Source organism: Aptenodytes patagonicus, chromosome 15 (genome assembly GCF_965638725.1).
Source record: "Aptenodytes patagonicus chromosome 15, bAptPat1.pri.cur, whole genome shotgun sequence".
NCBI lineage: Eukaryota > Metazoa > Chordata > Aves > Sphenisciformes > Spheniscidae > Aptenodytes > Aptenodytes patagonicus.
The window spans coordinates 7,341,941-7,366,117 of record NC_134963.1 but is presented as its reverse complement, the minus strand read 5'-3'; the positions used below and the strand labels follow the sequence as shown (position 1 = coordinate 7,366,117).

The 24,177-nt window shown below is 35.2% G+C and overlaps 1 protein-coding gene across 1 annotated transcript in view; it reads right to left on the bottom strand.

The window, feature by feature from the left end:
• Positions 1-165: 165 nt before the first annotated feature.
• Positions 166-24,177, bottom strand: part of KNTC1 (kinetochore associated 1) — a 41,050-nt gene continuing 17,038 nt past the window's right edge. The window contains exons 31-64 of the mRNA XM_076352988.1: positions 24,030-24,149; positions 23,164-23,233; positions 23,021-23,088; positions 22,154-22,446; positions 21,299-21,471; positions 21,006-21,105; positions 19,903-20,039; positions 18,912-18,968; positions 18,242-18,405; positions 17,581-17,685; positions 16,577-16,705; positions 15,727-15,843; positions 15,223-15,332; positions 14,765-14,975; positions 13,980-14,069; positions 13,435-13,606; positions 12,949-13,007; positions 12,596-12,812; positions 12,007-12,080; positions 10,879-11,089; positions 10,662-10,771; positions 9,945-9,994; positions 9,483-9,561; positions 8,679-8,797; positions 7,673-7,808; positions 6,578-6,673; positions 5,615-5,671; positions 5,086-5,140; positions 4,943-5,006; positions 3,772-3,901; positions 2,643-2,732; positions 1,929-2,074; positions 951-1,041; positions 166-685 (exon numbers count right to left, since the gene is read on the bottom strand). Of these exons, the coding sequence (XP_076209103.1) occupies positions 626-685; positions 951-1,041; positions 1,929-2,074; positions 2,643-2,732; positions 3,772-3,901; positions 4,943-5,006; positions 5,086-5,140; positions 5,615-5,671; positions 6,578-6,673; positions 7,673-7,808; positions 8,679-8,797; positions 9,483-9,561; positions 9,945-9,994; positions 10,662-10,771; positions 10,879-11,089; positions 12,007-12,080; positions 12,596-12,812; positions 12,949-13,007; positions 13,435-13,606; positions 13,980-14,069; positions 14,765-14,975; positions 15,223-15,332; positions 15,727-15,843; positions 16,577-16,705; positions 17,581-17,685; positions 18,242-18,405; positions 18,912-18,968; positions 19,903-20,039; positions 21,006-21,105; positions 21,299-21,471; positions 22,154-22,446; positions 23,021-23,088; positions 23,164-23,233; positions 24,030-24,149 (3,960 nt within the window). The 3' untranslated portion in view covers positions 166-625. The remainder of the gene's footprint in view (positions 686-950; positions 1,042-1,928; positions 2,075-2,642; positions 2,733-3,771; positions 3,902-4,942; positions 5,007-5,085; positions 5,141-5,614; positions 5,672-6,577; positions 6,674-7,672; positions 7,809-8,678; positions 8,798-9,482; positions 9,562-9,944; positions 9,995-10,661; positions 10,772-10,878; positions 11,090-12,006; positions 12,081-12,595; positions 12,813-12,948; positions 13,008-13,434; positions 13,607-13,979; positions 14,070-14,764; positions 14,976-15,222; positions 15,333-15,726; positions 15,844-16,576; positions 16,706-17,580; positions 17,686-18,241; positions 18,406-18,911; positions 18,969-19,902; positions 20,040-21,005; positions 21,106-21,298; positions 21,472-22,153; positions 22,447-23,020; positions 23,089-23,163; positions 23,234-24,029; positions 24,150-24,177) is intronic.

Below are 24,177 nucleotides of genomic sequence, written 5' to 3'. Positions count from 1 at the left end.
CCTATTGCTTTATCCTGCTGCAGACATACAGAAAGAACAAAGTTGAAAAGAAAACCTTGGCACACGTTATTCAAGGAAAGTTAGCGACTGAGTGGAACGTCAATTTACTGACAACTTCATAATTAAAAAAGGCTTATAGAATACTGTAAGGCCAAAATTGATATGTAAGTCTGTTTATTTATGCTCACTGTAGTTAAAATTACAATTTGTCTACAAAGTGTATTTTACATGAAGTACACCACTTACAGTTTTAAAAAAAGTTCATCACAATTATGCAAGGTTATGTTTGTGTGAATGAAATCTTAGAGTGATCCTGACAGCAGACTTACTTAAACACTAAGAAATACAGTAGTAAAGGAAATAAGCTTTAATCCTTCCTAAAATCGAAGTGCTGAACATGAACATTAATGTTTAATAGAAACAGGAAATTCTGTAAATCTAAACTGTTTCAATGGGGATAGAGTATGGGGAAGAAACAGCCTAGAACAGTTTAAAAAAAAAGTGGAAAGCTCGGGGTAGCTTTTGGTAAGAGAGCATTGAGGTTTTAGTTTAACGTTCACTCGACCAGTACAAGCATCCTCAATGCATGGCCCTCATCTTGCCAGTAGAGGGAGAAAAGGGTAAATCAAGATCTTATCGATGACGGTTCTAGTACACAGGTCTCCTCTGGTCCGTTCAGATACATCTGGAAGGTAAAAGAACAATATTAATAGGGCTTAGGAAAACAGGATATAATCTAAGACCTGTGAAAGTACGTGAAAGCATAAGGCTTAGCATGGCACAGATTTGGTTCAAGTAAAATGAATTACTTGAATTAATAAAAGGATATTTTACTATACACAATATATTTTACTAAAATCGGCTAACAAGTATTTTTGCTAAAAGTTGAGTGAAAGTCTTAGTTTAGAAAAAAAGGAGAAAATATTGCATGAGGTACAAAGGTGGTTTACCTTCAGAAGATCAGATGATGGTATGTCTACCAGAGTAGGATTTCCATATTTCTCTTGATATTCTTGAATTAGGGCTGTTGCATCATCAATGCTGTAGGAGGGAAAAGCTTATCAACTCTGTCAACAAGTTCGCTAAAAAGCCAAGAACTTAGACTATCTACACTGAAGTATAAAAATAAGCTATGACCTCACATTTTTGAAGTCGGGTAGGTCCCATCATTTCCCAGTAGAGGAAAGCAAGCCATGACAAGCCTAGCATTTAACCTGTAGCTGCTAATAAAACCAATATATACTAGACTTTAAATGGCTATTTATTGGTTCCTGTCCCATTTTGACTGCAGGATAACTGGTAACAAAGTGACTTGCAATACTGAGTATTTGGGGTCTAAAATGGAAGTTTGCAGCTGTGCGCAATGAGCCCAAGTGCTGTGAGTCACTGATAGATGCTGATTGAGAACTGCCCTGCAGCAGGTTCAGTGGCAAGACCCTTTGGTTTATTTAAGCGGAATGTAAGAGGTATTTCTAACTCTTGAAAAACTTAGCAGCAAAACCACTAATTTCTAAGTCTTGAGTACAGGCAGTTCATTTATTTTTTCAGTGTTTTTATTGCTGAAGCTGTGACTCCATGATGCCACTAAGCTGAATTCATCTGAAGGTATGGTGAAGTGATTCAAAGCAAAAGTGCTTTTTCAGTCAGGGCACTTCTGCTATTTTAACTGCATTTGATCTGCCTGCCAGTCCAGGCTCAAAAAGCTGTTCCTTTGGCTTGAATGACACTGTAAAACTATCCTAAGTATGCACAGCAGTGAGGTAAGATTTTTATTTTATTTCTTTATTTAACTTAGCAATACTTTAAAAATTCTTGGAGACTAAGTACTAGAAAATCTCAACGACTTCAAATAAATGAAAATAAAATAAAGGAGAGATTCAATTTCTGTAATTGCTATCAGTCATACATCACCTGTTTTATTAACTTACCAGTTCTTTTTAGCAAAATAATCCACCAGTTCTTTCATTCGGTGAGTATTCATCAGTTGTTGCTTCAACAGTGGAAAATACTTCGTTTTCAAGAATTTTTCATAGAGCTTCTCATTTATGATACTGTCCAAAACCAAGGATCTAATCTGTAGATTTAAGTTTTAGTAATAGAAAGGTATTAATATTTTAAACATTAAAAAATTTACTTTTGAGTGAAAAGAGCTCAGACTTTTCTTATTGGACTCCTGTAGAGCAGGATTTTTTTAATTTTTTTTTTTTTTTAGTGCTGTGAAATGGCAGATTTTATGAAGACTAATCTCAGGTTCAGATAGGGGAATGAGTTAAGAAACTTGCCCTTAGGAAGGCAGCCCAAGGCAAGGCAAGAGAGAGTGCAGTTTCATAAACCCTTTGGACTTTTTGCTTAAAACATTTGTTTAGAAAATTAAAGTAGTACTGCTGCAAACAATGCTGTCCTACAAATAGGGGCAGCCTGTAACACAGCACTGTGTATATAGACAAGAAGTTTTTCAGTTGCACAACATCATTAATAAAAATGCAAAAATCCCTGCAAATGTTGCTATATTTTAGAAGTGTGCATTATGTCAACTTACGCTTGGCAAGATCAGGAGAGAGAGAAAAAAAGGTTCTATGTACACTTATCTATCAAAAAAGCCTCTAAGTCAAAGGCAAGTGAAGTAAATTTTATTTATTTACCTGAGAAGCAAATGCCACTACTTCTCCAGTGTTCATGTGTTCATCTATTTGTTGCAGCACAGTTTCTGTGTTACATGTTGATAAGAAACCCTTGCAAAAATAAGTTACAAAACATTAATATTCTGTGAATGATTAAAGTAGAAACTCTCCCTTTGGAGCAAGCATTTGATTTATTCAGGAACAATCAATATTTTGAAATGCTAGGTACAAACATGAAATTATCAAACCAGGATCTGTGCAGTTTGACTGAAAGAGTAGTACTCATTGCTTTTAACCCTCAAAGGGTATTCTGCTGTAGCTGTTAATAGATTTTTTTGACTAATTGCCAGCAGACTAAATATCTTGCGCTAATGCTGTAATTTGGGAAATTCTTTCTGAGCTTAACTCCTGACTGGAAGCCTAAGAATTTAAAGGTGCCTTTACTAGTGCCGGTTCGCTCACGACAAATATGGGAACAGCCTATAATGCTTCATCTGGGAGAACAACGCAGAGCATAAATTAGTGGAAACAAATGAGAAGAGAAAGGAAACTGTCAAGATACAGTTGTGAATATCCTTGTGAATAGCAAGGATATGGCTTTAAGGCAAAAGGTTTACATCACAACTTGTGATGCGTATCAAGCATCTTTCTAAGAAGTCAGGAGGTTTCAACTCAACACTTTTCCGAAGTAGGATTCGGTATTTTTCTTACAATCTGCTGTGAAACTAGCCCACTGGTAGCTTCTCAGCAATTACACGTTACCATAACTTCACACTGCTCTAGCAGGTATATGGCTATGGCTTGGGTTTTATTGGTTTTTTTTTCATGGGTTTTATGGGTGGGATCCCATAAAATATCCTCAAATCCTCAAAAGGCAAAGTCATATGACAAAGCTGCTGAGGATGACTTGAAGCTAGAGCATTTTGCTTTTTAAAAAAAAAAAAAAAAAGAGGAAGTGTTCACGTGATCCCCTTCAGAAGGACAAATTCAGGGCAACACCCTTTGTGGGTGGGAAATGCCAAGCAGCTGTCAGCAGTGGCATATTTAAAATAAGATGGGATTATAAATTACCATCTTTCACAGTCTCTGTTGAACATGAAATGCTTAAAGACATTTCCCTTGCACAGATAGAACACAAAACATTATTTACCTGAATTTGCTGCTCTCGCTTCTCAGACTGAGGAATCAGCAACAGGCACCCCAAAGCAAAAGCTGGAAGGTCCAACTGTGCATATTGTTTAGCTATTCCGATGACATCCAAGTCAGCCAGAACAGGACACCTTCAGAAGAAGATTAGGAGTGAAGTTCTCAACTATGATATGTATAACTGGATGGCTTAGTACCATCAGCAAAACTGCACTGAGATTTTTAAGCCAGATAGAACAATACATTTTTACCTCATCTTATTTTCAGAAATGGCCAAGTTATATGTGAGTTGAAGTTTCACAGAATACAAATGCATGATGATTTTCTAGCTTGAAAAACCCCCACCCAACTCCAGTTTCTCCCAAGGCCCTATTTTGAGGGGAAGTGTTGGCCAACTGCCCAGAGAAATGCTTTGGTACATATGTATATGCACAGTAGTGTAGGCATGTTCTTCAGCTGGATCCCTTTCCAGTATTTCCTAACTAGCTTTTGGTTTGAGTCAGGCTCTCTGAGCTCTGGTTCTTCCCTTGAGCAAGTCAGAACATTGTGGTGAATAAGATAATGATTTATGGTGCTTTTTTACATTGTAAAAGTAATGCAAAACTTGTTTATGTATAGAATGTTTTAGAACATTAATACCATAGGTTAACCACATTTATAGGTGTGCAGCTATTAGATTTTTGTCATGTCTGATTTATTCTTTGTAGGAAAATTAATTATCTTATACTCTGTGTTAATGTTTTAGGAAATGTGCTACCTTTTGGGCTAAGAAAAATATTAACTGGACTTTTAGGGTTGACCATGAGTCCTTTAAAACTGTCAGGACACGAACAGACATCCCTCATGGGGGCAGCGACTGGGCAGATAAATTGGTTTTCAGCAGTCTGTGCTGCTGATTCTGAGTCCCAATTCAGAGAGCAGTTCCCCGTACAGTTTAAACAGCCGAGGTACTGAGTTACAGCACATTGTCAACAGTCTCTGGGCAAGCACAGAATTTCTGTTTGGGTGCGTGCCCTGATCCTGTCCTTCCCACAAGAGGCAAAAGGTTCTCCCTCATGCCTCAGGTTCCCCAGTTTTCAGAGCTCCTTTACATGTTCCAGGGTAGGTTGTTGGACAAGAAATTACAAACGGGCATTCCCACTCTAATACAAATGTGGGCTGTACTATCTACTTACTTCAGCAGAATCACAAAACACTCGCAACATTCCTCTAACTGTTTAGGACTTGGTGGACATGAAGCTAAAAAATAAAGAAAACATGATAAAGTAAATATATATCCAGGTTACTATACAAGCATGATAGCTAATAACAACCCTACCTGTGAGAAATGGTGACAGAACTACACTTCGCCAAGCTCGACTGAAGTTGGGAATCTGTTGACAACAAAGTTTTAAAGTAATAGCTAAACACAGTTGTAACTAAGTGTACTAGTAAACACAGACACACAGACATCCTGACCCACTGTAGGTGGAAGAAACCTATCAGTTTTCTTTTCTTTTTATCCTGGATGAATTATTCCCTAACATTGCTTTCCTCATCTCATGGTCTAAGATTTAGCCATATTGTGCCTGATGGCAAAATTATTCTGTCCGACTTTACAAAACCCTCCAAGTAAGTGTTTACTGAAGGAACCACAAGTGCAAAATATGCTATTTCAGTGATTAATAACGATACTCATCTGCATATTGCATTGTCATAAAAATAGTCATTCAAAAAGAATCTTTTCATGCATAACACTTCATGGCATAGATGGCTGCCCTTCACACACACACACACACACACACACACACACGCTAAACTCCTGTTAAGTGAAGAAAAAGATTAGGAGTCACAGAATATTTGCTTACCTCCCATAATGAATGAATCCCAGTAATTGCTATCAAAACTCTTCTTAGATATTGAATCTGGGAAAAAAAAAAATTTCATTATAAAATTCTACAGTGTTTTTGAAGATTTGGCGATAATCTACAGAACTGCATTACGCTTGCTGTCTTGTCTGCAGGATGCAAACTTACAGTTCCTCAAGGTACCTCTGTTCCTTTGGGAGGAGTAACTGATGCATATGGAAATATGATTTATAGTTTAGAAAATTAAATTATCACAAGCAATAGTGGCATATGTTGCCTCAGTAAATACCCAAGATTTCCGGTAGTCTTAATACAACTGGTGCTGAAAAGTTTATGATCCCACTTTCTTTGCTAAGTACCTAAATCTCATTAGATTAAAACTAGCTTCTTCAATACCTGCTCCTGATACAACCACGTTGCCAGGTACATCTGTTACCTCCTTAGGCTGTAGCAACTTTACGTGAAGTTTGACAATCAGAGGTAATTAAGATTCTGAATGATAAAAATCAGGATTACTATCATAATAAATACATTTTAGGGGTAGTATTTTTGTGTTTGTATATGTATACATATATATACACACATATATGCAGTTTGTGCATATGTGTGTATATATTTGCACACAAATATGCATATTATGTTGTAAAATTATAATCATATGAAGCAATTTTTCAATTTATTATCATAGGATTTACTCTTGTCATTTGAAAGGCTTTGTGCCTTTAAAAAAAATAAAACTAGAACAATTTAAGATCAAAATTCTCAAGCAGTACTGCTAAAACACAAATTCCTCAAAGCTTCATCAGTTCAGTATTTGAGAGCTCAAAGTAACCATGCAAACTATCAATAATTGTTCACAGTAAGTTTATAGTTTATGTATCCATCACATTCTTTAGAAATCAGTGGATAAAAAAAGCCTTTTTCTCACCTCACTGCAGAACTTCATGCTTAAAAATTCCTTACCATATTGAAACCAAGGAGTTTCTGTAGTAGGCCATTCCACAGTTGGGAATCATACACTTTGTATTCTAGACTAAGTTCTGCCACCAGTCTAACAGCCTAAAGGAGAGCAAGGACACACTGTATTTTAATATACATTCATGATCTTCAAACCTTTACTGCTTGCCAGTGTAATTTTAGATTTTTACAGCATTACTGAGACCTTTAACTTCTGAAGGCCACAACCAAGCCACTTTCAAAATTATTTTACATGTGAGGAGAATTAAAACAAAACCAAAAACCCCACCTATACGTGATATCACTTTATTTTCTAATTGTAGGAAGGCTAAAGCTTTTTATCTGTCATTTTCAAATTTTAGACTAGCTTGTGTATATTTCAACTAAAGAACAGATCACTTCCATTTTATGGCTATAAATCAGAAGTATTATTGTTGAAGCCTTAATAGAATAGTATACTTTTTTTGTCATACACTATTGCCTACCTGGAAATCTCATTTACCTGCCCCTGTCTTCAGCGTTAAGTTAGCTGTTTACAAAACATACTTTGTAACACAAAGTAATTGTCAAAGTTAAATTGCTAAGCAGAGCATAACCTAAAACCTATCTCTGGCATATTAGATAAGTAACTAACAGCTATTCTAAAGGTGTATACCTGTTAATATTTAATTCATATTAAAAGCATGAGGTATGAGTCCAAGCAACTTTAAAAAAAAACAAAAACAAAACAAAAACGCTACTGCACCAAAGATCTTGCTTCCCAGACAAGAGACAAGGTATGGGTACACAAAGGTGGGCAAGTACTAGGGAATAATTATGTGATGGGCAGTAGTCAGCACATCAACAGGGTTCAACAGGTTGATCAACAGGTTGGGGTTTCTTTTTTTGTCACTCTGAAAGAGGAGAGTCTTTGGGGTACTTGCATATTCACTGGTGTTTTTAAATAGAATTATGAGTAGCATATCATGAGTAGTGTATGAATAGGACAGAGTACATTGGAACAACATCTGTTCAGAAATGCATGTGCTATGTAGAAAGGTGTACATTTCACACAACGTGTAACAAACAAACAAAAAATTCCAAAGAACTTAAAAATCATACTGTGGGTTCGTGGCTGTGATTCTTCCATAGCCCTTTAATCATTCCTTCCTTAGGACTCTTATGAAATGATTCATAAGTATATGGAATATTCAAGATTTCAAACTCTGCCAGATAAATGCAGCATTTTAGAAAATACCTGTGGAAAAAGTCCCCCCAAAACCAGGAGTTAGTGATATTTACAGTGATTATTATATTATAACTCACATAATCAAGCTCAGGATAATATTGGAAAAGTGTTGTTCTATTGCTTTAAAAAAAAAAAAAAACACAACAAAAAAATGTAGACTGTATTTGTACTTATGAAGGAGATCTTAATGAAGTAAGAAACTTTCTGGTAATTGCTTAGGGAAACCTCATTCACCTGAACGATGGATGGCTTGGATCATGTCTAAAGATAAACCAGTTACTGTAACTCTTTCAACTAAAATTTCATTTTATGCACAGAGACTGCATATTTACAGAAACCCATATGTAGCTATGTGGCATGATGTATTCTGAAAACATCACTTTCCATTAAAAAGGCCCTAATTCCACATTACCAGCATAGAAATTCTATTCTAGATTTTTTCTAGGGAAGTTAGTTCTACAGATATTTTCAGAGAAACAATATTATTCTGCTGGGATTTTGGTTCCTTACTTTTGCAGAGGACTATGTCTTGGCAAGATGACCAGTTCTGAACTCTGATTAACTCAATAGTATATATATGGGGAGGAGAAAATGCTTCAGTTACTAGAGAAGTAACTGCAATCTATGCAAAATGGAACAGAATATTTTCCACGTAATGTCATATTACTTTCAGGTTTACAAATTAGGACTGTGATGTACTGGACTGCATTACAGTGAAGTTAAAAGATGTAGTTACGTTCTTCAGAAATAGATTTTAAAAGCTCAAAAACCAGATTAGTAAAAAATAATTCTCCAAATATCATATATTTCTTCCCAATGGCTCTTAAAGACCAAAAAACCATCATTATTAAGGAACACCTTAAGGAAAAATCATCTTACTTCACTTTCTCAATGGGTTTCTTGAAGAGTGATTCCACAGTGTTGGTATCTGCCAAGTAGAGCAGACACTTAAGTGCTCTGCTCCTGTGAGCGAACGTCAACTGAGTAACACCAATCGGCTGAGAAGGGGGAAAAAAACCCAACAGAGTGAAAAGTCACAACAACTGGCTGAACAACTAGAAAGAGGGTTATATACATCTAGTATGATCCTTTCTAAGATTTTTTTCATTCATTTAGTGGAAATATATGCTAACTAACAGACTGGTTCACATTCAACTTTTATACTAACCAGTTGAAATATTTGTCAACTTCAAAGAACGCTGCTAAACCAGGTGGTTTTCTAGATTTAAGACTATTAATGCAGGCAAGAAAAATATTTGTGATATATAGTATCACAAATACATTTAGTAAGTGTGAAAGACTGAAGGTTAAGGTTCTGCTAAAATAATTTTACCACTCTGCTTTAATTCCACCCAAAGTGAGCCAATGTATCACACCAGCTTAAAGCACATTCTAGAAAACGTTTAATGAAGTTATTTTCAGATAATATCAATAATAAATGTAGAAAACCCAGAGTTCAAGGGCTGCTCTTGACAGTCAATAGCAAAATTCAATGAACACCACAGTTTTACTCCAAAAGTGGGTGGCGAGAAACATAGAGCTCTTACAGACATATAAACTATCCAAAACACAGATAAAAAGGCCTTAGGCTGAAACCCATACAGTTAAGTAGACTACATCTGATTTCAATAAGAGGTAAAAATTTCATAAGTAGCAAGCTAAAACAAGAATTTAGAAACTTACAGATGTGGCAGATGTTGTAATTGCAAAAAGCATTCTTGAACTATAATCCATTGGGCGTGACTGAAGTAGATATATAACTCTGCAAAAATGCATTTGTTTTTAATACAAGTACTGCATAGCTACTGAAATACAATGTATCAATGTTCATTCAAATGTAAGTATATTTCACTGTCAAAAAGAGATTAAGGATAAAAGATTCTAAGGATATAAAAAATGAGGAGAAAACCTCCAAATAGCTACTCTTAAGCACTTACTTACATCTGTAAGTTATTGCAAATGGCATTTCATTGCATAAATAAGTATTTGACGATTCAAAACGGATGTCACCAGAAAGTAAAAAATGAAAACACAACAGTGAGTTCTGAATCACACCCATTGCTATGTTTCTTGAAAAAGCCAGATACACTTAAACTTGCAAGTTAATGCCAATTTGCCATATTATATGTAAGGCAACACACATACCTTCGGAGTTCTTCATCTTCCTGTACACCTCCAAAGATTTCTTGAGTTTTCTTTAAAAAGACATGAAAATCTAGTTGTGAGAGTTTTCTAAATTGTTTGGCTAAATAGCAGGGTCATATTCTTGCTTAAACCCTGTCTTAAAAGCTGGGCACCCCTGCTAATGCAGCCAAGGAAAGGAATTCTGGTTTTATCAGTCTTTTCTTTATTTAACTGTATACTTGGCAGTCAACACCATTCCTCAGCCTGCTAACTGGTATTTTGAAGCAGAGGCAATGCCTACTCCCTGCCCTTTCTCACCCAGCTGTATGCTGCACAGACAGCAATTAACTCTCTGTTAGCTAAGTTGCAACAGGAGAGGATTCATTCTCTTTCTAATTCTAGAATCAGTGTTTCATGAGGCTAATACATTTACAACTCCTTTACTCCTTTAGGCTGGCTACACAACCTTACTGTAGCACTAAAGATAAGATTTTAATCTCTATACAGAGAGAAGGGAAAGCATTTCAAATCATTCTCACTAGAGAGAGTGGTGTGCAACAGTATTAGAAAGGTATTGAAATTGTTAGTCGTCTGAATTCAGATGCATCTTAAAGAGATTCATAAGTACTAAAGGCAAATTGTGCAAAATAACCTGTCTTTTGAACAAGTGATAAAAATATACATATTTTATGTAATTGGCCATTTTTCTCCAAAACCAAATCTTCAGTGATGACTTACTTCTGAGGGCAGTATACTTGGACACAGCCATTTATCCAGCAGTTTATCCCAAATTTTGTTCATATCCAAATCATTGATTTCAGCTATCTCCTTAGCTGCCATATGGATATCTACATAAATAGGTAGAGACAATATATTTACAAACTAGTATTATCTTGCTTAGCATTTTTTAAAGAACTACTTTTTGCTTCTTTGAAACTAGGTTATGGATACTCACCTGGATAATCCCTGCCAGTTGGATTTTGGATTCTTTGGTCTATACTGTGGTGTTCGTACAGTAAAATGATAAGATTTGCTGGTTTCCCAATAGACTTTAAATGCTCTCCAGTGTTCAAGTTATGTGTTATTAGAACGTTTTCTGTTGCTGATCGCTTATACTGCATATATAATTTCTTCTGTAGGACTTCTGCTTTTTCACGTGAATCATCCTTTAGGAAAACACCACAGTTTTATATAAAACAGACTATAAAAAGTTAAGAGTAAAAGGAGGCTAAAACAGTGAACTGGGTAGCAAGATCTGTTCTTCAGATGTGTCCCCATACCTGTATCTACAGGTATTTTTTCTGTAAACAGACAGTATTAACCATGCTGCTCTAGCCAGAAAACATATTTTGAAAAAAATTGTAAACACAGGTATGTTGTGAAAAAGCCAAATATGTACTACATGCACCAGTATGTAAAACTAAGACATTTTGAGGCAAGATGGAGAAGAAAAAAGATTTAATATTAAACACTGGCTGCTAGAGTTACAGTTTGAATAGAATTGTACCAAAATTAAAGATGTGACTAAGTATCAGAGAACTATTTAGTGTTCATTGTCTCTCAACAACTCCATAACAAGTTCGATATTTATAAGCAAGGGTGAGATTCTTATTCACCTTTCCCTACCAACCATGTAAAAATGAGCCTGAGAATCAAGTCAAAGCAGACTTTCTTTATATATACTACTACAAATAGCTAAAGTGTCTTGGAACTCAAAGCAAAAGTTAATAATGCTATTGATCTAACAGCTGGAACAGATTCCAACTCATTCTCCTGCAGCAAGAAAAATGCACACAACAGGAGACAGAACAAATTATTCTTCCTTAAAACTGTGTATTTTTTGTCCAACCTCCAAGAACGGTAAGCCTAACTTTTGCTAGGTTGTGAACAGGAGAATGTTGCTGGACAGAGAGGGTTCTTCTGAGGGGTCACTTACACAGTCACTTCCCCAAAAGAAAGTACTTCCCATGTCAGGGTTGGTTGAGGTACAATTTACACACCACTATCCAAAACAGCAAAAGACAAAACACTAACATAAGTACCCGACTGTAAAACAAGTGTTTTGCAAGCAGTTTACCATTACCTTAGCTGTAGTATTCTTTAGCCATTTCTCAGCTAGATAGAGACAGAATTTCAATGCCTGAATCTGGTCAGGACCTTTTTTAAAGGATAAAAAGGGGGGGAAGGAAGTAAATAAAGTAAGTTTTCATGAATCCTTTCTACAGTATACAGAATATCCATTTTATTTCAAACAATTAAAAAAAAATTTTAGAAGATATTTAAAGTATTGGGAAAGCTCTTGTACCTAAAGAGAAAAAAAATATTATCTATTTGGATTCAGATAATAGAGACACTAGCTTAAATTTGGCTGAAATATTTGCCTTTGCTGGAAAACTTGTCTGAAGATGGTATGAACATGCAAAAACTTTAAGCAAGACAACATGGCTTAAAAAGAGAGAAAAAAGGATTTAATAGCGATGCTGTGTTATAAAATGGCTGTTGTTCCAGCCTACTGTTCAAAATTGGATGTAGGAGACAAATGCATTTTTATTCTCAAACTTCCCCAGGTTTTATCCAAGAAAAAAATGTTTGGTTACAGGCTAGCTTTTCTTTTCTCAAACCTATTCTTCTCCCATTACTTAACCCTTCAAGTCATCACATATGCACTTTACCTGTTGGAAATTCTTGTGCAATCTTGTGAGCAATAGCTACAGCCCACTCTGGATTAATTATAGACAGCAGATATGACTGAATTGTCTGCACAGTTTTAGTTGTTTCCTTGTTAACAACTGATGTATATCCAGTGTTTCTCATTTCAAATATTTTTGGTTTCAAATTTTTTTCAAAGACATGTCGAGCTGCAGACATGTGCAAGGTATCCAGTGAAACCTAGAAAAACATTAAAGTAGATTAAGAATTGTCAGTTCTATAGTGAGGCCAAAATCATGCAAAAGAAAGACGAAAGCTCTTTTTTGTGTGTGGGAAAAATATTTGTGAAATAAATCCTTTCAAGATGCTACTTTACCTTCATTAGTTTGGAAATCAACAGAAGTGTTGGGAAGGATTCCTCACTGAGCTCTGCAGCTGAAAGGAAGAAGAGAGCTGTCTATGATGGTATCACAGTCCACTTGCAGGTTTCTCTATGAAATTAAGCACTTTCAGTTTATTGTTAGATGCAGAACTCCATTGGGAGAGAAAGAATATAATCTTAATTAGTCACACTGGCCTGGGAAGTGGGATACATGGATTACTTTGCTCTTTGAGAGGTCCTAAGAAAAGAATTTGAGGACAGAATTCTGTATTGTATATATCATCTTAGCTCCACTGAAAGCCAGTTACCTCACCAGTAGCAATTTGGGAGCACAACTACTTTCAGAAGTACTTGTGGTGAAAACTGCATTAATAAAGAAATACAATTAATATATAATGTATACTATAGAACTTTAATGTTCACAGATAGCAGAGAAAGGGAATCATACGTATATCTAGCAATAAAAAATACTGAACGTACATATAATGTTCCAGAAACTTTGTGCAGTTCTAAAGAATATCAGATGAAAGGGCAGTCTGGTTTGAGCAGCTGGAGATAAGGGAATCACATGCTCTAAAACATATTGGTGTTCTAGGTCCACAGGTGGAGAAATTCTTTTGTAAGATTCCAGATGTTTGAGGAGGCTCAAAGCCTGGGGGGGGAAAAAGGAAAAAAAAAAAAAAGAAAAAGCAAAAAAGCAAGGAAAAAGCAAAAAAGCCACAAGACTACTATATTCCTCCCCGCGCCACCAGTAAACATGCCAAAGTCTTGGAGGCATATGTTATTTTGGCAGAGTTGGTACATATCTGTAGAGTTTTTATCCCTGCTATGAGCCATTGCTGAGAAACAGCTAGAGATCACTATTTCTTGAATGCTATTTTCTGAATGAGAGCTGTGCCGATAGAATAATTCAATTAATTTCAACAGACTCTTGAATAACTACACTAATAAATAGACAAAACAGAATACAGTTGCCATTAGTAAGGTAACAGCATAGAATTATTATAGAACATATTAGAACATACCTGATTCAGCTGGATACTTGTGTTCTTTTCATCAGCATTTTGTATCACTTTCAGGACAATTTCAATAGTTTCATAGTCATAAGGATCAAGCTGTTCAAAATAATGATCTATTTTATAAGATCTTATATGATTTGTCTTATAAAAACATACAACTGAGTTAACTTTTCCAATTTTAACACCAATTATATTGACATAACACTGAAGAAACAGTATAAGCATCATGATCTACTTCTCTAAAACAAGACTTCCACTTCATAGTCCTAAATCCTAAAAAAAAAAAGTCAGAATATTGCAGAAAGACCAAACATGAAGTGATGAAAAGAAAAAAAAAACACAAAAAATCCCCAACAAAACCACCCCCCCAAAACAAAACCAAAAACCAACCAAACAGAAAAAAACAAGATATAGATAGGGGCAAAAAAATTTATTTTTAATGTAATGCTTCGAAATATTTCCAGTGTGCTATGATTTTTAGAAGTTACTTTTTTGTTTGATTATTTTCTGGTTGTTTTCTAAGGGAAGTTGGGAAGAAAGACTACCTGTCTTTAAAGAAAATCAGATATGTTGTTCTATTTTTTTTTTCCTAGAGAAGTAGAAAACTGAAACTTAACATTTACATTCTTTAGCAAAATTGGAAAAAAAATAACCTCTTCAAATTTCTGTGGAATTATTAATCTGTCATTCAAGTGACATTTGAGACTAGATGCATACTTCAGGGATTCTTTTTGCGTGTTTTGGCGTGTTGTTTTTTTGTTTTGTCTTTTTTTATTATTATTATTTTTTACCTTGTACAATATTCCACTGAGGCTAGTGACCAGGTCTTTCGTGCTTTTCAGTAGAGGAATTATTTCTAGTGCTCTAGCTAGTAATGTGGAATGAGGTTGCTTCTCACTGTATTCTGCAGAGTCATCTTCAACATGATTTGTATTAGCATTCTGGAGAAGAAGTGTTTCAATGCAAAGCTGCAGTGCGGCATCACTGTCCAGCATGAAAGTACTAGAAAAGGACAGAATATTATTTTCTCTGTGACTTTTGGTGTCGTCAAGGTGCTTATTTCTTTATGAATAAATTCACCAGGAGACCAGTATGTGTTCTGATTAATACTTAAAAAAAAAAAAAACAACAATTTGCATATTACATTAATTAGGATCTATTTAAACTAAAATAGATTTCATGGTTATTATTACAGCATGATTATTATTACAGCAACAATTAAACACAATTGATTTGCTTCAATTATTACCTGCAGTAATTCAATATGAGATCTGTGTCTACTTTCGGATTTTGTACCAGTGTTCTTATGAGTTCCTTCTTCCTTATTGGTGGTTGTCTAAATACGGTCTCGAAAGAAATCTACAGGTAAATAAACATTTTATCTTCTTCCCGAAGAAGTCTTTTAGACAATATCAAGACTAATTCCTTATATAGTTAACCTTTTACATTTTCTTTAGTTTCAATCTAGAGATTTTCAGAGCAGGAAAAAGCAGTGCATTTGCTTACTATGTCCTGTGCCAAATAATACTTAAGCACTTAAAAGTTCTTTTATAGCACTCTCAATTATTGCATTTCTCAGTTTCTGAGGTTTATTTAAGCAGACAAGCAGGATGAAAAATTAAAAACAAAACAAACCCCCAGCTTTCCTTACATTTGAATGGGAAATCTGTCTAAAAATCACAATACATCTCAGAATATACTGTCATTTAATCAGTTAATAAAAACCTTAAATAAATAAATAAATAAAACTTACACCAAATTTACTAAGCAGGATACCCCATTCTGCATCAGTAACCAATTCTTGGAATTTTTTCTTTTCTTCCGTTTCACCACATTGGTTAGCAAGCTGTGCTCCAACCAGAGCTACTGCCTAAAAGGAGTGAGAAGGGAAGAATACAAGTATAATAAATAATCTGAAAATTGGGAATCCTAAGGTCTAAATCCTCAGAGAAATTTAAAACAATTCATGGATGATCACACAACTGTGTAAAATGAAAACAAACCTCACAGAAGGTAGTATCAGGATTACCCCACCTCCTGAATTGGTAGTTCAAAGCTACTTTAAAATGGAGTTTCTTTCTCAAAAATATTTTGTTAGTATTGTACTAGTGAAACTAATACAAAAGGTATTTTTTAGACATCATCTTTTCTCCAAATTTATGTCACTCTCCCTGCCCATTTCTTTGTTATGCTTTATTTCCCATCTTCCTTTATATTTTAATAGACGTATTTATTTATTCATTCCATTGTTGACAACTGCTACCAGAGAACAATTTCTCCAAAATATAATGTAGGTATGAGTTATGATGGGACCTGAAATAAACAATTTCAAGCTTTGGAATAAGTCATGATGAGGTAACCTAATGCTTGGACTTACATCATGCTAGCTATTCACAGCAACCGCCTGTGCACAATCTTACGCTGTGGTAAAGAGAGGTAGTTTCTCTCTCAGTGGCGCCCTAAATGAAGAACTTGTTCAAACACCTACACCCTTAATAATGGCAAACCATTGCACTCCCATATGATATTGCTGATGTCTTTTTTTAAAGAAACTCTTTAACATTCTCTATTTGCTGAAGAAATATGTTGCCTTGTGAATTTACCAAAACTTTTCTGTAATTTTGCCATGTATTGTTTATGACGTGCCACAGCTTATTGAACATATCTTCCTTGGGCAAAATTGTGCAATATCCCAATGCCAGGTTTTGGTCTATGAGACGACAGTTGAACACCTGTGTTTTGGGGGGGAGGAAGAGGTAAAAAAAAAAGAAGTTAGTTATAAACTTTAGGAATTTATTTTAATTGGTCTCTGTGTAAAGTATATAACACATAAAAAGTACTCTGTAATTTAGAGGTATATCGGGCCTTTAAATTAGAAGAAAAAAAAAAGAATGAAAATGCATTTCAGGTTTTAGAACTTAAAATCTAAATATACTGAAGCCAGTCTAAAAGTAACTTCCCTTGGTCTAAACTGCCTTAGAAGATGGTATATTGCAGGTTTTGCAGTTATTTTTTTAAGAACTCGCCTCAACTAGAAGTCTACAAATCTAAAATGAAACCAGGATTGAAAATGAGACAGAGAATACCTACAGATCATAAAGGCCATTATTATAATTTAGGAGTCCTTAAAGGATCCCACAAAGATGAAGCTCCCACACTACATAACTTTTCAGGCAGAGCAACTAGTGTATGATCAAAGAGCCAGAGTCTGTAAGAGTAAGTCAAATATGCCAGGACTACAACATGTGGCTGCCAGCAAGGTGGCGTCTGTTCAGAAGCACATGCTCCAGCTGTGGTAGGAAGCAAGGCAGCTGGGACTGCAGAGGCCAATGCTGTCAAGCCATCCAGCCCACCCTTGCCCCATTCTGGTATTGAGACATGAGGCTGTGGAACCCAATCCCTTCCCACCACTGCAATACTGTCAGTACTTCCCTTCACCTTCTCTACGGCTTTCCAAGGCGTGTGATTTTTTTCCAGAATGTGGGGGTCTTGTGGCATTTGGCCATGTGACAATTTCAGAATGGGCTTCTGCAATACAAAGGGTAGCCCCTTTCTTGATAGAGCAGAAGAAAGGGGCTCACTCTTACCCTTTTCAGAGCATTCTTACCTTGTGTAGTAAGGTCAGGATAGTGGTCATAATTACTGAAGTACACTTCTGTTTCATAGCAATGAGAAAGCTTTTGGTTTCAGCTAGCATATTGCCCTCATGTAGCTATTATTAAAAAAAAAAAAAAAAAAGACAGCATACAGTTAAAAATAAATTCCAAGCATTCAACTTCTCTTGTCATTTATAGCATAATAGGAGGTACTATAGTAATTGTATTTTCAGATTTAATTAAGGTCTTATAAAAATCTCTTCTAGCCAGAAAAAGAATTTCTGATTCCCAGTGCTTTTGAACTGAGGAGTGTTTCTCAAATATTCTACTTGCAACTTTTCCCATACTAACCAATGATAAAACAATGTGAAAGAACATAATAAACCGTTATTAACATTCATTTTATTCCTGGCCTCCCTGCAGAGACTAGAAGATTAGTTCTGAACATACTTTGCAAAGAGAAACAGAGAACCATGAAAAATAGGGAAGAAACTACCAGCTCCTTTCACAAAATGACTCAACATCTGATGAAGTGGTAGTAGTTTTTAAAAGGTCATGGTGATAGCCTCTCCCATACCTATCAAATTCTTATATAACTACTCTAAACTTGCTAATAGTTGGTATACTTCTAAGACTTACTCTCAGCAAAATTCAGCATTGTCCTTGCCATACCTTTTCACCCAGGGACAAATCCATGTTATTTGATACACCATGCTGAAGACAGGATCCAAATGAACAGACTATTAGCCGCAAAGCTAACTCGCACTGACTGCACTCCATGAGGTTCTGTAGCACTGCACAGATGGGAGTTCTAGCTGGTAGTAGAAGGTTCTGTCCTGTGATATATTTTGAAAACAAACAACCCCAGAAAATAATTACTGTATTTACATTAAGCATATTGTTCTTGGAATTAATATCAGAGCAGTTTCTCTTTTTCTTCATTAAATTTATGACACAAGATCAGCCTTAGCTCCCTTTGAAACCTTAAATTTTCAGGGCTTTTAATTTAATACACTCGCATTTTAGTTCAAAAAACAGAAGTTGGTCATCTTCTTGGAAAGGCTCTAATGGATCCTAGCTCATAGCGGTAGAACTTCTGTACTGAAGTACAGGCTTTGACAACATGCCCAAAATCACATGGCTGAATGGTAGCAGTTACCATCCAGACTGGTGTCTTCTGTGCTGAACCCAGCTATCCCCCTAGAATATGGCTTTAAGTGGAACATCTAGGCACCTATTTAAAAAACTATGTTAGTCATGCTTGTGTAGGTTTAATTTAAACCTCACGTTTTCTAGTGGTCTGGTTTATGCTTTTAGTGTGGTGAATCTGCCATCATGATACCTTTAATAAATGCACAGTTTGCCAGGCTTGTAGAGTCCAAAGGATACAGCTTGTTCTCTGAAAGACAGACAAATACACATCAGCAGTGTGCCAAGATCTCAGCAACACTATGAAGTCTGGAAGTACCTTAAAAATACTATACTTTAGGGACAGTACATAAAATAAATACACATGAAATCTAAGAGCCAGGACTGCTATTTTTTACTGTGCCTAATCAGAAGTTATTTTATAGGAGGGAATATCTTTTCAAACACAAAGGAATACAAACCAACAGTTTGCAGTAACTACTTCGTGTGCAAATCCCTTTGTCCTGATAAGACAGTCAACATAAACAGTTCATCTGTGAAGGTAATAAATCTATTCAAATCAATCAAATAAGCATGTCCTTTATAGGTAGATTTAGCACTGTGCAACAGTATTTGCAGTTATATGCTTTTTTAATACACCAATGACACATTAGGAAAGAAAGCATTTACATCAAGAAGTATTAAAAATAAATAATTCTAAAATATTCAGTGCTTCTTTTAGAGAGCTGAAAGTGTCTTTCTGCAGCACCTACAACGTTGTAGAGTTCTGTTTATAATACTTGAAATTTTCAAAAAGTTGTGTGTATCTACAATGGTATATAACACAAGGACAATCATTTTAGAGTAAGCTGAAATTCATCTTGATAAAATCCTGTCTCCATTAGTGGCTACCAGAAGATGTCTAGAGAAGATCATAAGAACAGGGCAAGTTTATAGTAACACTTCTCCAGAGCATTCTGCATGTCTTCAGGTATTCATTATTCAGATTATTCCTGAACCAGAACAAAAACCAGTCATCTTTACATTCTATACCTCCCCCAATAGATATTTCTTCCATGAGTTTGTCTAATTGAGACTTGAAGTGATAATTTCCACACACGTGCTGAATTATTTATATTCCTGGATAAAAATCAATATGAAATACAGATTGTGTATTGACTCGGTGTTCAGGACAGCAAGTTTACCATAAACAGGCAGAAGAGAAGAAATAGTTTCATATGCAACTGGAAGAGCTATCTGTGGATCAAGAACTATCCCATCTTCATTAAAGAAGTCATCGTAAGTCCACTCTTCATAAGGATCTTTATCTCCTCCAAAAGATGTTGTCTAAATAAGAACATTGTCAAAAATACACACAATCAAAAGAACAGCTAGTAAGTCTACTAACAAAGTGTTGCAAGAGATTCCAGTTTTCGAATACAGGAATAGAACACAATCTTCTATTTGAAAATGGATTCTACTATGCTACTTTTTGTTAAATGGCCAGTAGCATTAAACACATTTCCTACTTAGAGTGGCCACATTTCTCTTTAATGTTGCAGTTATTTAGTTGTACAGCCAAAATGCATTCTTAATTAATTTAATGGAGGTTTTAATAAACAATCTTGGCCAAATATTATAAGTAAACATTTTTCAAGTGGATCATTTTTTAGAAAAATAACATTTAGTGCATAAATATGCTTGCCTAGCCACTTTGATCTATTCCACTCAAACTGTAAGAGCCCATTCATTTCAAGTAGCCTAAAGCACTGCTTGACCTGAACAAAAAACAAAGATGCTATTCAAGAACTTGATCCATCTTAAAGTTTTACAAAACTGTTGGGAATGCCTTCACATAATACATGCATTTAAAAAATCAAGCCCTCCCTGCCATATTTTACCTATTTAAAAAAAAAAAAAAAAAAGAAGCTTTTTGAAAGTCAGCTCTCTACCCTCTCTAGCAGTCCTGGCAGCAGCTATTCACTAAAATCACTAATATTTTCAGTCACATTAGCAGGATTTATTATACTGAAACGTAAGTGGAGAATGCTACTTGTACTTGTGCCACAGCTGCACTGTTTTTAGTACTCAGATCAGTTTACTCTTTACGCTGAAGTACACACATATTCAGGGAAATTTTTATTTATGTAGAGCTGTGTGAGGTTTTGTTGTTGTTGTTTGCTTTTTAAACAAACTGATTAAATATTGCTGGAGAAATGGGAGGAAAAAAAAGTATGTACAGTGAACACTATTCAGTCAATCAAAACATTACATATATTAAAAAAATATATTTAAATTAGCAGAAAATACCTTTGCTGTAAATCCATAATTTTCTATTTGGCACTGTCTGTAAATTTCCTTGGCAGCCAAAGTATATTTACATAGTTCTAGAGAATCTAATAGCAAATCTGTAAAAATATTAAGATCATTAGCATACTATGAATGGAAGGTTCATATGTCCTATTAAAAGGAAACAATTTTTTGCAGCACCTATTTTTACAGAGGCATATATAGAAATCCACATTGTTTTCATGTTTATTGAATATTGTTTGGAAAGTTGGACTCCCAACATGAACACAAATAAATTATAATAGTAATTACCTGGACTACATATTGTAGCTGCTTGGCAAGCCATTTCACAGATTACTGCTGGAAGATTCATATCTTTAGGAGTGATCATTGGAACATCAGCTCCCAACATATGACAAAGCCTTTGACATGCTGAAAACAGCAGCTTCCCTGTTTCTTCATTACAGTGATTTTCATAGAACTCCCTATTAAAAAACCAAGGACATTAAAAATAAAAGAAATAGTCCTTAGGGCTTTTACTTAAGGCCACATTCTGTTCTAATTATTTAATTCTCTCTTACTTATTTTACCCATATGACTCTCTGAAACTGAAACCTCTGTGACTGAAGTGAAAAAATACAATGGAGCTTATCTTCAAGATATATACCGAAGCACATAGAACACATCAATAATAAGAAATGTATTTAACATTTTCATCTGATCTCTTTTGTGGGGAGCTGGTAGTAAGTTTAAATTATCTGACAACCTAAGCATGAGGCAGAGACCAGCTAGAAACCATGACATGGCATGTATAGTCAGTGTACATTAGTTTTCTTTTATCTGTGTAAGCGGAGAAGCTCTCATAATGATTATTTAATATTGTGCCTTACTTATCTCTCACTATAAAACTGTAGAGAATCTTTTTACTTAGTAATCATGTTACGGCAAAAAACAATGGCAATTTTCAGAGCCAACAACTTAACTCTACGCTCAATATTGCATACAAGCAATATAAGCATATTGCTTAAACACTCATTTTTAGAAAAAAAAACTAAAACAAAAAAACCCCTTTCCTTTGCTCTACATCTACTTACTTCTGCAAAGTCTCAGAAATAGTACAGAAAAGCCCATTAAAAGTTATAATCTTGAAAACCTCTGCAGTTTTACCTGCATATTTTTACAGCGTCTTCAACTTTTCCAGCATCTAGTGCTCTCAAGGCCAGTTTTTCCCCCAGTTCTTGCTCTGACCTTTGCAGGAGCAAAGCCAGTCTATACAACCTTGATTCAGTAGAACGGTTCTTGGTTTTACCATCTTCTGAATTACAATTCATTGTTTGCACTCTCCTAGGCTTTGACAGAGATCTGACAGTTTCATAAGCTTTTATGTGCTTCTCAAGAAGCCTAGACATCAGTGAAGGATTCCTGAATTCTTTGACTGAGAGAAAGATATCAAAATCTTCCTGCAACAAAAAAATAAGATTATATATTTGTATTCATGTAGCTTCCTTTAAAAACGTTGGGGTTTTTTTTTGTTAAAATGTTTTTATTTCTTGTTTCATTCTTAGAGGAATACTTTCAGTATGAAGTTGACTTTACTAGTTTCTACCAATTACTGATTTACGTAATAAATCAGAGAATTTTGCTAGGCAGTAGGTAAGCAAAATAAAAAAAACCTGAAGGATACTGCGTGCCCAAATGCTGTATTAAATAAGTTAAGTTTACAAATCATAATAAGACCTTAATAACATATTACAGTACTCTATCATGAAATCTTTGAAGTGTTAGCAATTAAGACTTTTGGGAGTATCTAATTTTTTGGTTTAAATGGACAATTGAGTTCTAGTCATTGGGAACTTTCCCAGACACTATTTAAATTGGTAGATTAGCCTTAGAATCTCTTTAGAAGTCAATAATAAAAACAACCTTTGCACATAAATTGTAAATACAATTAATTTTTAATATCATCCATGTTATAAGAACAATTGGAATAACTACAGTAAATCAAAAGTGGTTTGAAACTATAAAGATACCTACCTGCAGGGTAGCAAGTGTTTCAAACATTTTTAGGTTTGCTTCACATTCATCTTTCTTCAGAGGATTGTCTGTTGGAGGACAAAAACAATTACTTCCTGACTCCATCTACAAACAGAATGTAATATTTTTAAGTTGTAGCTTACCTTTTTGAATGCTGAACAGGAATTTAAGGATTTCCACAAGGGTCTTAGTCATAAACATTTGTGTTTTGTGCTGCAGGGAAGGAAGAGGTTAATGTTTTGTTTGGTCAAAGTGTTGCCAGTAACAGACAGTGACCCTCAGGCTTCCACTCCCTTAAAATACTATGCAATGCTCTATGAATGTCTTAAGCAACAATTCTCAAGTCTAAGATACAACCAGTTGAAAAGCAAGGGAACAGAAAGTTATTGTAAATATGCATCCTTTACAGAAATAGCAACTATTCTACAGCTGTAGTATGTATGTACTCCAAACAGTCTGTTAGCTCTCACAGGAGTTTTGAAAATATCCACCCTTCTCCCTTTGTTCTTCCTTCCCTTGCCCAGAATAACTCCCTAAAACAACCGTTAACAAAAATTCTCTTCTGTGGTTGCAAGCCAGTAATGTGTACTGTCAACCGTGAAGCTTCAACCCACTTTGGTGTGTTGCAAAGCCACACCTACAGTTTTTAAATGTTTTCCAAGCAAATAAAGAAAGAACTGGAAAATATGTAGGACTAGAGGTATAATAATGCAGCAGGATTTATAAATTATTAATTGAATTCAGATAGCCATGCCACTGTGTGGAGTTGCCTTTAAAAATAACACAAAATAATTGTATAATATACAGAATCAGAATAAACTCAAGTTGGAAGAGGCTTCAAGAGGTTACCTAGTCCAACCTTTTGCTGAGAGCAGGACCAGTTCATCATCCCTTTTTGCTGGAAGACAGTTTTTACATTTGCATCCCCTACCTTTTTTTAAGCATCTGGGTAAGAATAGTATTTAGAATAACGTGTGCACACACTTTACGATGTGAAATGACTTGGTACCTCTTCAGAATTATCTGCATTATTCTGTAATACCAGTGTTCCCCATACAGTCAGTCTCTCTGCAACTTTCTCAGCTTCAGCAGGAGTCAGAGATTTTAACAAAGTCAGAGATTCCTCTCCCTGAAGAAGGTGGGGGGGGGAAAAAAAG